The sequence below is a fragment of the Mandrillus leucophaeus genome, unplaced genomic scaffold (assembly GCF_000951045.1).
Source record: "Mandrillus leucophaeus isolate KB7577 unplaced genomic scaffold, Mleu.le_1.0 Scaffold120, whole genome shotgun sequence".
Lineage (NCBI taxonomy): Eukaryota > Metazoa > Chordata > Mammalia > Primates > Cercopithecidae > Mandrillus > Mandrillus leucophaeus.
The window spans coordinates 896,667-909,785 of NW_012100321.1; the positions used below are offsets into that span (position 1 = coordinate 896,667).

The 13,119-nt window shown below is 54.7% G+C and overlaps 1 protein-coding gene across 1 annotated transcript in view; it reads right to left on the reverse strand.

Annotated features, from left to right (window-relative positions):
* Positions 1-4,859: 4,859 nt before the first annotated feature.
* ZC3H4 (zinc finger CCCH-type containing 4) overlaps positions 4,860-13,119 on the reverse strand; it is a 49,742-nt gene continuing 41,482 nt past the window's right edge. Inside the window, exons 12-15 of the mRNA XM_011969726.1 lie at positions 12,962-13,119; positions 12,455-12,798; positions 9,782-10,033; positions 4,860-8,565 (exon numbers count right to left, since the gene is read on the reverse strand). The exon at positions 12,962-13,119 is cut by the window's right edge and continues 10 nt beyond it. Of these exons, the coding sequence (XP_011825116.1) occupies positions 7,052-8,565; positions 9,782-10,033; positions 12,455-12,798; positions 12,962-13,119 (2,268 nt within the window). The 3' untranslated portion in view covers positions 4,860-7,051. The remainder of the gene's footprint in view (positions 8,566-9,781; positions 10,034-12,454; positions 12,799-12,961) is intronic.

The following is a 13,119-nucleotide window of genomic DNA, read 5'->3' on the forward strand; positions in this document are numbered from 1 at the left end:
AAAAAAAAAAAAAAAAAAAAGGAATACAGGGGAAAATCAGCCCAGGGAAGACGGGCATTCAGCAGAGCCTGGGGGTGGGGTCCCATCATTAGGCTTCCAGCCCTCTTGTCCCCATGGAATGTGGACAGCACTAACTTTACCCAGCAACAGTGTGTAACAGTACACATGGAGCTTTGTCGACCGGGGAAGCTCACAGAAGCCTCACTGTCCAGAACCTTCATTACCCCTGAGGCGTAAACCCAGTAGTCCTCCATGAGACTGACGTGACCTCAGTCGCTAGCCCTTCCAGAGGTCAGCTGATACCCTGTGACCCCAGGGCCCCACCCTGAGTCACACTGCTACTAGCTAGTTGGCCTAAGGCTGATAGGTAAACCAAAATAATCTTATCAGGAACAACATTCCAGAGATTTAGAGGAGGTGACCTCAAAGGTGCGGAGGACAAAGGTCTTACCTCTCTTTGGGGAAGGTTAAATTCTTCATTACACTGAACCAAACAATGCAGGCCGACTCCAGAAGCTGAAAAAAGGCAAAGAAATGAATTCTCTCAGTCCCCCGAGCAGGAACACAGCCCAGCCGACATTTTTGTTTTATTTATGTATTGATTTTATTTTTTACTTTTAATTAATTTTTTGAGACAGTGTCTCACTCTGTCACCCAGGCTGGAGTGCAGTGGCTTGATCTTGGCTCACTACAACCACGGCTTCCAGGGCTCAGCCTCCCCAGTAACTGGGACCACAGGCACGCACCACCACACCTGGTTAATTTTTGTATTTTCTGTCGAGATGGGGGTCTCACCATATTGCTCAGGCCGGTCTCAAACTCCTGGGGTCAAGCCATACACCCACCTCGGCCCCCAGAGTGTTGAGATTAGAGATGTGAATCACTGCACCCAGCTGGTTTTATTTTTTTAATTTGTATTTTTGTGACAGGGTCTTGCTCTGTCACCCAAGATGGAGTGCAGTGGCACGAGTATGGCTCCCTGCAACCTAGACATCCCCAGCTCCAGCGATCCTCCCCTCAGTCTCTGGAGTAGCTTGGGACTACAGGAGTGAACCACCATACCCTGCTAATTTTTTTTTTTTTTTTTTTTCTGACGGAGTCTTGCTCTGTCTCCAGGCTGGAGTGCAGTGGCACGATCTTGGCTCACTGCAACCTCCGCCTCCTGGATTCAAGTAATTCTCCTGCCTCAGCCTCCGGAGTAGCTGAGAGTACAGACCAATTTTTGTAATTTTAGTAGAGACGGGGTTTCACCACATTGGCCGGGATGGTCTCAATCTCTTGACCTCGTGATCCACCTGCCTCAGCCTCCCAAAGTGCTGGGATTACAGGTGTGAGCCACTGTGCTCGGCCCTATTTTTGGATTTTTTAGTAGAGATGGGATTTTGCCATGTTGCCCAGACTGGTCTCCAACTCCTGGACTCAAGAGCTCCTCCCACCTTGGCCTCCCAAAGTACTGGGATTACAGATGTGAGCCACAACACCTGGCTACATCTTGGTTTTAGACTTCCGATCTTTAGAACTGTAAGAGAATACATTTGTGGTTGGGCGTGGTGGCTCACACCTGTAATCCCAGCACTTTGGGAGGCCGAGGCGGGCGGATCACCCAAGGTCAAGAGTTAGAAATCAACCTGGCCAACGTGGTGAAACCCGGTCTCTACTAAAAATGCAAAAATTAGCTGGGCATGGCGGCGGGTGCCTATAATCCCAGCTATTAGGGAGACTGAGGTAGGAGAATTGCTTGAACCCAGGAGATGGAGGCTGCAGTGAGCTGAGATCATGCCACTGCACTCCAGCCTGAGCGACAGAGCAAGACTCTGTCTCAAAAATAAATAAATAAATAATAAACAAATAAATAGAATACATTTATGTTTTTTTAAGTCACTAGGTTTTTGGTCATTTGTTACAGTGGCAACAGAGAATACAGTTAGAAACCCAACAATGAATACAGTTGCAAGGACGTGAGAAGTCTACAGAGGAAAGTAAAAGGAAGAAGGGTGGGGAAGGGAGGGTGAAGAAAAAAACAATAAAAGGAAAGAAAAGAAAGTAGATGGAATGATGGTTCTGATTAATAATTTTATTTTCTTTATTTATTTGAGACAGAGTCTTGCTCTGTCGCCCAGGCTGGAGTGCAGTGGCACAATCTCAGCTCACTGCAACCTCCTCCGCCTCCTGGGTTCAAGCAATTCTCCTCCCTCAGCCTCCCAAGTAGCTGAGATTACAGGCGCCTGCCACCATGCCTGGCTAATTTTTGCATTTTTAGTAGAGATGGGGTTTCACCATGTTGGCCAGGCTGGTCTTGAACTCCTGACCTTAGGTGATCTGCCCGCCTTGGAGGTTGCAGTGAGCTGAGATCATGCCATTGCGTTCCAGCCTGGGCTACAGAGTGAGACTCTGTCTCAAAAAAAAAAAAAAAAAAAAAAAAGAGCAGGGTAACAAGGTTGTTGTCCCCTAAAACATATTTCTACATTCTAAGCCCTGGAACCCGTCAATGAACTAATGAACTATATTTGGAAACAGAGTCTTAAAAAAAAAAAAAAATACAGGCTCTCACACTGTTGTCCAGGCCAGAGTGTAGTGGTGTGATCACAGCTCACAGCAGCCTTGACCTCCCAGACTCAAGGGATCCTCCTCCCTCAGCCTCCCAAGTAGCTGGGACTACAGGTGTGCACCACCATACCCAGCTAATTTTTCTTGTATTTTGTAGAGATGGGGGTCTTCGTATGTTGCCCAGGCTGGCCTTGAACTCCTGGCATCAAGCAATCCTCCTGCCTTGGCCTCCCAAATTGCTGAGATTACAGGTGTGAGCCACCACACTTGGCTGGGAAACAGGATATTTAATGAAAGATCTCAAGATGAGATTACTCTTGATTACCTGGTTGGGTTCTAAATCCAGTGACAAGAGTCCTTCTGAAAGACAGAAGACACAGACACAGAGGACAAAGCCCCGGGAAAAGTTGGAGGCAGAGATTGAAGCGATGTCACCACAAGCCCAGGATTGCCCACGACCACCAGAAGACAGGACTGGAAAGGAAGGATTCTCCTCTAGAGCCTCAGAGGGAGCCTGACCCCGTAGACACCTTGATGGTGCACTTCTGGCCTCTAGAACAAATTTGTCATGTTAAGCCACCCAGTTTGTAGAGATATGTAGGCAGCCCTGGGGCTCTAATACCAATGGAATGCCAAAATGGAATTCAGAAAACGCAAACAGCCGGCCGGGCGCAGTGGCTCACAGCTGTAATCCCAGCACTTTGGGAGGCTGAGGCAGGCGGATCACCTCAGGTTGGAAGTTTGAGACCAGCCTGGCCAACATGGCGAAACTCTGTCTCTGCTAAAAATACAATTAGCTGGGTGTGGTGACAGACACCTGTCACACCTGTTGTGCCAGTGACTCGGGAGCCTGAGGCGGGAGCATCGCTTGAACTGGGGAGGCAGAGGTTGCAGTGAGCCAAGATAGCACCACTGCACTCCAGCCTGGGGGACAGAGTGAGACTCTGCCACAAAAAAAGAAAAGAAAAACAAAAAAACAAGAAAATACAGGGAACAGTTAACACCTATAGAATCTGGGCAGTGGATCACAGTAGGTACCCAAAGAGCATCTGGCACCAGTTGTTGGTCCTAGTGTCCAGGTAACCTTGGGCTGTGGAGGGGTTGACCACATCCTCGAGCTGGTGGCCATCTCTGCCCTCCCTCAGCCTCCATACCGTCCTCCAGTGAAGATGTTCCTCAGGCTCCACGCATTTCCTGAGCGACATGGTACACTCTTGCAGCTCTGTTTTGTTTTTTTTTTTCCAAGACGGAGTCTTGCTGTGTCACCCAGGCTGGAGTGCAGTGGCACAATCTCTGCCTCCTGGGTTCTAGTGATTCTCCTGCCTTAGCCTCCCAAGTAGCTGGGATTACAGGCGCTCGCCACCACACCCAGCTAATTTTTGCATTTTTAGTAGAGACGGGGGTTTCACCATGTTGGCCAGGATGGTCTCGATTTCCTGACCTCGTGATTAGCCCACCTCAGCGTTCCAGAGTGCTGGGAATACAGGCGTGAGCCACCGTGCCCAGCCAACAGCATGCCTTTTCAAAGCTGTTGCAGTTCTTCTGCCCATCCTGGTGCTGAGGGACTCTCCCCTGTATGTAAACCCCAAGAAAACCAAGAAAACCCTGTGTATCATTTGCTGGGTTTGGGTCTCAGCCTTTTTTTTTTTTTTTTTTTTTTTAAAGAGACGGGTCTCACTCTGTTGCCTGGCCTGCTGGAGCGCAGCTCACTGCAGCCTGGAACTACTGGGTTCAAGCGATCCTCCTGCCTCAGCCTCCCAAAGTGCTGGGATGAGAGGCGTGAGCCACTGCACTCCAACTGTATTGATCACACATTCAGCCATCTATCCAACCATCCTTCATATTTGTTGATGCATTTCAAAATAAGTTCCAACATCAGAACAGACCCCTCCTCAGAAGATACCCCTGGCTATCACACGGGTAGGGTGCCCGCTAAAGCTCTTCCCGTCCCTAGAAGCCAGTCCAGCTGTCCCGTTTGCGTTAACGGTCTTTTCCTGTGAGCACTGCGAGGGCAGATCCAGGCTGCTGCAGATCACCCCCGGATCTCAAATGCTGAGTGGCCTGCACGAAGCTCAGGGACCTTAGGATGTTGACAGTAGGTGATCTACTGCCGTCCACTGAGGACAGCTGACGCTGTTTGGAGGTACAAATTGTCCCTCAGTGTCTTCAAGAATGTTACTCTGAGGCCAACTGCTGAGAGAATAGGTCCATGTTTCACACACCCCCCACTCCCGCCCCGCCATCTTCTACCCTCGTTAATTCTCAGGGCAAGGGATGGTCTGGGGCAGCCTGGAGAGACCAGACCCACAAGCTTTTTAAAATAACTGCATCCTTTAATGGCAGTAATACAATTATTGGATTAAGAGACCACAGGAGAAAGGCAAGTGACGTTTCTGGAAGACAGGTATGGAGTATAAAAAGGGTGTGAAATAGTCATGCGGCGATCATTGTAAAAATACAGTTCATTATATACATATTTGCACCACCAACGCTCAACTCTGAAACAGTATTTACACTTTTGTTACAATCCTGGTTAGAGAACAATTTTTCTTTAAAAGCTCGGCCTGATGGCAAATGAGAATTTCAGGTGAATTCATAGTCCCATGAGGTTCTTAGGCTGAATATTCCAAGAGGAGGGCTCCAGCTTCTATTTCATCCACAGATTTCAGTTTAAAAAATATTTAATTATCTTTTACAAAAGAAAATCCTCAAAAGGAGAGGAAAAACAACAACAAAAAAACCAAAACACTGCCACACTGTGTATTCATACTTATTTTACAAACACCAAGGGCTGTGCCCTCTGCTTCAAGGCCAACACTGGTGGCTGAAAACAAATCTCATTAATGATTGTTTAAAAAAAAAAAAAAAAAGAGAGAGACAAAAAGACCAACCAATCTGATCCCAGCACCGACCCCTCAGGGCTATGCAGCCCTGTAGGACACACTGCCTCCTGGCCCCAAACTATGAGTTTTTCATTTTTCTCTTTTTGGGGTGGGGTGGGATAGCAGCCTTGTTCACCCCACCCTGAGAAGGAGGGAAGGGGAATCCCTTGGCAGGTGCCCAGGTCTCCTCCTGGTCAGCAATGAAGAGATTGGCCTGCAGCCACACAGCGGGCCAGGGAGACAGGCAGATGGAGCCACAAGCACACACTTCCTGAGGCCCCTCAAGTGGCCCAGAGGCAGGATAGCAGGCCTCCCCCAGCACCCCTTGTGCCCATCTCCCAGGCTGTGTCCATAGGTGGGCCTCCTCCAGGGCTCTGCAGAGGCGGCTGGCCCTCAGCCAGGGTGGGAGTGTGGGGACAGCAGAGGCTTCCCCTCCCCTGCCCTGGCTGCAGGCTTCCCACTCTCCTTAGCCCCTTTCTGAAGTGTACACAAATCTCAGAGAGAAACACACCTTGGAATCCCTGCATCTGCTGGGTTGGGAGAGGAAACCTGAACACATCAATACCTGACGCCCTGCAGGTCACAGTGTGAAGAGGTGCGAGGAAAACAGAAGAAAACACTTGGCCAGGAGCCACCCTAGGGCCCCTGCTGTTGGGGCCTGGCGGCGCAGCCACTTCACGGATCCTGGAGCTGTCCGGGGCCGAGCTGCAGTGCGGTCATAGCGGGTGCGTGGCTTGAGGACCAGGACAGACCCTGGTGTGGGCAAGGAGGGTGTGGCCCTGATGGGACAGGTCGGGTTAATACTGACAGAAAACTGGTACGTGCTCCAAGGGGCTGCCTCCTGGAGGTGGCTCTTCGGGACTCTGCCCCACACCAGCCCCCACTGCCTTTGGGTCCTGTTCTCACACTGGAGGCTTCTGCTGCAGGCTGGGGGGCATTGGCTTGCTCTGGACGGAGGGTGGCGGGTAGGGCACACATAGTAATGCAGGGACAGGAGCAGGCATGTGCCAGGGAGCCCCAAGTGCCACTGAGGGCTCTTTACTTAATACCTTTTCACTGTCACCATCTCCTGAGTGGGTTGTCACGCCCTGCACTGAAAAGACAGTGATGGTGCACCCTAGGCTTCTAGAAACGCCTGAACCTGCTTCCACACAGGCCCTGCCATGGTCTTGGTTCTGGGTCTCTTTGGACACAGGGTGAGGAGCGTTCAGTGCCTTCCAAGACACCAACTGTTCCCTTTGTCCTGGGGAAAAGGGGCCATGCTTTGCCCAAAAAACCCACTGGGCCTCCAGCGAGGCCCGGCCAGGCAGAGTCCATGGGGTCTGAGTCTGGACACTGGCGACAGTTCACAGGTTTGCGGGCACGAGTCGGTTTGCTCAACAGGAGCTCCTGAGCCCGCCACACTGACTAGAACTTAAGATGGTTATATACAATTTATAAATCTCAAAGAAAGTACTACTTAAAAAAAAAAAAAAAAAGAAGAAAAGCAAAAGAAAAGAAAAGGGAGAAAAGAAAAAAGGAACACCCAGCCTGCCTCCCCTCCCCCACAAGCTCCCCACCCCGGGTGCTGCCCTGAATGCCACCCCAGGAAGGGCGGCTGGAGCCGCGGCTCTGGCTGGACACTACTGGCAAAAGGGGGAGGCCGTGGGGTCGAAGCCTTTAAAAACATCCTTTAGGGACGCCGCATCCTGCTCACCCTCGCGGGCCGGACTGTTCCCAGCAAATGGACTTCCTGAGCCCGTCTTGGGTGCCTGCTTCACCGTCCCGAAGAGGGTGGGAACGGGCAGGTTGTGCACCCCGGGCTGGGGTGGGGCACCCTCAGGGGGTGGGGTGGCGGTGGTGGCGGTGGGGGCTGTAGCGGCCTTGGGCCGGGGCCGGTTGTAGCTGTTGTATCTGTCCGTGGGGGCGCCCCCATCGGCACCAGCCTTCCCTGTCTCTGGCTGTTCCAGGGCAGACTTGCGGACGAACGGGGGCTCCTTCGCCTTGGAGGCCGAGCTCTTGCCATTACCTTCAGCGCCCTTGGGCTGGGCACCTGTGTCAGCGGCCGGCTCTGTGGCTTTGCCCCCCGCGTTGGGAGTCCTCGGGTCGTAGAGGCTGATGCCGCTCAGCACGCTGCTCTGCCCGCTCCCTCCACCCTGGCCCAGCCCACCGGCTGCCAGCACACGAGGGTCATAGGGAGCGGTGGCTGGTGGGGAGGCATCCCCACTCGGGCTGGCAGTGGGAGAGGGTGCCTCAGCGGGGCTGGGCTTGGCAGCCCGGGAGGAGGCCGTAGAGTCTGTGGGTTTCTGCAGCCGAGGGTCGGTGGGGGCCTTCCGCACCCGGGGGTCACTGGGTTTGTCAGTGGAACCAGGAGTAGCTGAGGAGCCGGTGGCATTGACCGTCTTGAGGATGCGAGAGAGAAGTTCAAAGTCGGGGAGGTTGGCGCCCTGTGTGCTGGAGTCCGTGGAGGCACCTGGGCGCTGCCGGGCGTTGGGGGGCCCTGCCGTTGCGGCGCGGTGCAGGCGGGGATCCAGGGTGGGCATGGACTGCAGGGCAGCGGGCACGGGGGGCACTGCGTCCTGCTTGGGGACGGGTAGGGGGATCAGGTCCTCGGGATTCCAGAGCACGGTGCGGGCAAAGCTGGGCTTGCTCAGGGTCACGTCCTTCTTGATGTGGCTGAACTGCTGCAGTTGTGAACGCGGGTCCCGCAGGGGGTGCCCGGGGAGTGGGTCCAGGGGAATGTTCACGGCCTTCTCCCGCAGGGCCCGCTCCCCTTCCTCTTCCTCCGCAGGGAGCGGCCCAGACCCCTTGGAACTGCTGGGGCCCACAGGGCTGGAATGAAGGCTGCCTTCAGGCTTGGAGGTGGGCAGGGCGCGAGCCAGCCGAGGATCGGAGGGTCCGGAATCCCCTGGGCCAGACCCGCCAGAAGCCTCTGCGTGGCGGGTGAGTCTGGGGTCCCGGCTGAGGCGAGGGTCTGCCAGCCGGCTTCCTGTGGGGTGTCCCTTCTGGAGGCGGGGGTCTCCCAGCCCACTGCTGCTCAGCTCTCCAACTGAAGCTGGGGGTCGGCTGGACGTCTGCTGCCTCAAGGTCTTCAGGATGGAGGTTACACTGCTTCCACCCTCATCCTCATCACTTGAGTACCAGTTTCCAGTGTCACCTGGGAAAGAACAGAGGAGCAGGGAAGGGTAAGTGGGCGCATCCACCACCCGTCCTCTTGGACCCCACAGCAGCCCACCGTGAGCAGCTCCTTTGCTCGTGCCTCTCAGATCCTCAGGTCCTCCTCTCTAAGGCTCCCTCCCCACAGCAGGCGGCTGAGGAGACCCAGGGAGCTAAGGCGCTACCGTGTATGTCATGCTCCCCAGCGCTCCTCAGTGGCGGCACTGCACTAAGTAGTTTGTTTTATTTTAAGTAACTCACAACCACCCCAGGAGGTAGTGATACTATCATGCCCATTTGACAGATGTGAAAACAGAGGCACGGTGCCGTTAGTTCGGAGTCAGGGCCAGGACTGGGCTGGGACTCCTAACCCAGAGCTCTGGCATCGCCTCCCGCCCACCTCTGGGCTGGTTCAGCCCCCACTGTGTTAAGTGCAGCTGTGGGCACCTCCTTCTGGAGGTCCTCATAGCAGATACCATTGACTCAGTTCTGGCTGGGCCTAGGGCTCACAGACACTTGCCCCCAAACTGGCTCACGATGTCCCCATGTCCCAGGGAAGGGCGGCTGGACCAACCAGTCACCGGCTAAGAGGCAGGGCCGGCTGGGCAGACTCAGACATGGGCTCAAGCAAAACCTAGGCCAGTACAGCCTGGGCCATCAGGGGAGCCGCCCCTCTTCCTGCTGTCCCACTGGCTCCTGGGATACTGTCAGGGCCACCTGTGGCCTCTAGTTTCAGGATCCAGAAACCACTTGTCATTTTACCCCAAGGCGGACACCACTAAGTCAACCACACAGCAACTGAGATTTGGTGGCTCATGACTATGATTATTACTGGTTAATTTCAATGACTCTCTTGTCTGTTGGCTCCTTGAGAACATGGTAGGAAAACGGGGGCTTTGGGAAGTCTCCCTAAAGCCTCCTCTGGCAGGGCGCAGGCAGCTGATCCTGTTGGCGGCTTTCTCTTCCAGAAACCAGCTCTCCACCCTACTCTATGGGATCAGGGTCTCTCCTGAACCCAACACAGAAAGCCATCCCTGACTGCCAGTTTTCTCAGGGATATACAGCAGCCCCAACCCGGCTTCAGGGCCCTGGACAGGGGTCCTCCCTAGCCATGGGCTCCTTCCCGACAGGAAACCCAACCTGGAACACCCCACCACCTCCGCTCCCCTGCACAGTGGCCCAGGGCCTGTGCCCCGGCCCCTGGGGCGGACACGTGCCTTCCTCATTCTCCCGGTCCTGCTTGCTGCTCTCAGCCAGCCTCCTCGCTCTCTCCTCCTCCTCCTGCTGCTTCTGCTGGATCCTCAGGTACAGGGCCCTCTGGGCTGAGGGCAGGAAGTCAGGGACACCGGCGCCTGGCTTCGGCCGGCCTGGGGGCCCTCCCTCAGAGAAGCTGTCGGGCTCCAGAGGGTGCTCAGGGAAGAGGTGCTCCCCAGGCTCCCCTGGCAGCTCTTCGTAGTGCCCGTAGTCCTCTGTGGCAGGGAAGAACCGAGGGTTCATGTCGGGAAGGGCCTCCAGGTGCCAACTCCAGCCCCACCCTGCCCCTCACTGCAAACCCACCCCGATGGTGATGGAGAAGGACGCACAGCCTGCCCCTGCCTGCCCTCCCCAGGTCTCAGGGGAACGGAGCCGCCCATGGGTAGCCCTGCCTATGTGAAGAATGAGGTTCAGAGAGGGTTGAGTGATGGGGGCAAACGCTTATGAGGTGGAAACAGGATGGAACATCGGATGTACATTTGTAAGACGCAAGGAGAAGGCTTTGAAAAGACAGAAACAGTCCCTCTGGGACGCAGATTCTAGAGAGGCCAGGGATGGATCCTGCACTCTTTCCTGTACTTGTTTAATCATTTTGGATGGACAGGAGTTTCATGGTTTCTTTCTAACAATTAATAAGGAAACACTGTACATCTCATAGTGAACTCAACCATGTTTAACACTAAAAGCCAGGAAAAGAGAATGAAATGAGCCAAAGTGCTGCTCTGGCCAACAGAGGCTCCAGAGCGCCTCCCCTCCTGCTCCACAGCATTAGGGGGTCTCTCAGGAAGCACCGGGCCTCCACCTCCTGCGGTGTGGGCACTGGCACCAACCACCTCACCCCCTGCACTCCCCCAGTGCCTGAGCCAAGAGCTGTGGGCAGCGGCACAGGCTGAGGTGGGGACGCAGCAGGCGTAGAGGGGAGGGCAGGCTCGGCGACACCTCCTGCATGTTGTGTGTGTGCATGACATGTGAGCATGGGAGACAGCGAGTCACCGAGACGGGGGGATGGCTAGAGTCAGTGCTTCCCCACAGAACGCTATGCAGTGATGGAAATGTTCTAGATCTGCAGGGCAACACGTGGCCACCTAAATCTTCCTGGGGCAGCTGAGCATTTAAAACGTGGTGTCTAAAAAAGTGCACCTGTAACTTAGCTTACATTAATTTCAACTTCATCAAGTGAACCTGATGGGCCAGCCTGCTCTGTGACACATTCCAGCGCAGAGCTGGGACCCACTCGACGAACCAGACAGCCAAGGGTCCCCCTTCACACAGTCTGTGCACACACCAGAAACCACAGACCACACATGTTAGAGGGAGAATTTTATGAAACAGGATTACCCTAGAGACACCTACTGCTACCAATGTGACCGACTTCTGGTTTCCCGCCAGCAAAGCTTCTCCCATGCACCTTTCAGATGCTTTTGTTAAAGGGGGTGGAGCTGAGAGAACCCCAGCACCTCACTGTGGCAGCCTGTTTTTCTCATCTTTCTAAAGCACCCACTCTCACCCGAGTACCTGCTCTCCTGGCTCCATGCACCACCTAAAGTCAAAGCCCATGTCTACATTTTGATCTCTAGCCTGGGCCTCTCCCTGATGCCCCTGAAACTACCCCTCAAAATTTCCACATGGCCATCAGAGGGGCAGGCACCCTGGAGTGACTATGCCCCACGTCCAGCGCCCTATCCTCAATGCCGCTCCTACCTGCCTTGCAAAACACACACAGGACTCACACTGCCCTACGGCGCCGCATCCAAACCTCGAAGCCCTGCCTTGCACTCCAGTGGCTGCCCTGCTGCCTCTGCCCAGGGATAGCCCCCAGCAGCTGCCACAGCAGCATCCCCAGCTCAACACAGCGCCGCCCCCGCCCAGAGGTCCCATTGTTCCTCACGTTGCAAGTGCTGCTTCACTTCTCAGAGAGACTTTTGTGACCATCCCCATTGAGGCACTGAGCCTTCTGGCCCACCACCACGGTACCCCACCTTTTCTTCTAACAATGGCCAGTGCTGAAAGGAGCCAACTCCTCTATCTACACGCTTGCCACCTGCTTCGTTCCACCAAGATGCAACTGGGCAAGGACAGTGGGGGCCTACTGTGCCTGGCCCTCCTCCTCCAGAGGGCTGCGCATCGCATCTCCTACAGCTGCAGCAGCGTCATCGAAACCCCTCTGCTCACTGGACACATGTCACCAATGCAAAAGGAAAAAAAGGCAGGAAAACGGCCGGTAAAGGGCACAGAACCCGCAGAGTCCTGGGGTAGACACTGGTTGCTCCAAGCCGAGAATTGCCTGGAAAGAGACAGTTTTGGCCAGGCCACTAACTGACCCCTGATGAGCCCATCAGCCTCTCAGCCTCACACCCTTGCATACTCGTCCCTCTAACTTCCCATGCTTCCGATTCCAGGCACAGCTTGCAAAATTAAAAAGAAATAACCTATAATGATAATAAACAGAATATTCCTTTCTTCCTCCACAGAATAATAAATCCTATGTTACTGAAAACATTCAACCATTAAATGGGACAGAGATGGAGTCATGCTTTCGAAGAGACTCAGACGAAGGAAGAAAAATCACATCTCCCTGACTACTGCACTGTGTAAAGCCCGCAACCCCAGGCAGTCACACCTGGAGCCCCGCATACCTGCATCCCCCAGGAGTCCGGGCTCCATCTCCATGCCCTCCTGCTGCTGGTAGAAGTTTTCATAGAAGTTCTGGGCTGGCGGGATAGGGGGCATCATTCCAGAATGTGGGGAGTCTCCAGGGCCGTAGGGCATCATTGGAGGGCCACCAGGGCCCATGGGTGGGCCAGGATTCATGCCAGGGCCCATCTGCATGTCGGGGTGCATGTCCGGGTGCATGTCGGGGTGCATGTCTGGGTGCATGTCAGGGTGCATGTCAGGATGCATTGGACCGCCCATTGGCCCTGGGGGTCCCATGTTGGGCCCAGGGCCCATTGGCCCTGGGGGTCCACCGGGTCCAGGGAACCTAGAAGGAGGAAAAGGCACCTGTGAGGGAAGCTGCAGACCAGGACTCCCACAGCTGGGGAGAGAGGCAGGACCCTGCACCAGCCAGGCTTACCCTGACAAGAGGAACCTGGCTGGGCCCAGGATAGCATTCCCTGCCTACCACGGGGGCCCAGGGCACTCACCTCACACCCAGCTTCTCAGCCAGCTGTCCCGTGGGCCGTACCACAATCTCAAACAAGGAGGGGATCTTCTTGTTGTACATGTCCTGCTGCTGCAACTGCTGCGGGGACAGCGGCTCATGCACTGGCATGGGCATCTGAGGGGGCCCGGGCGGCGGGGG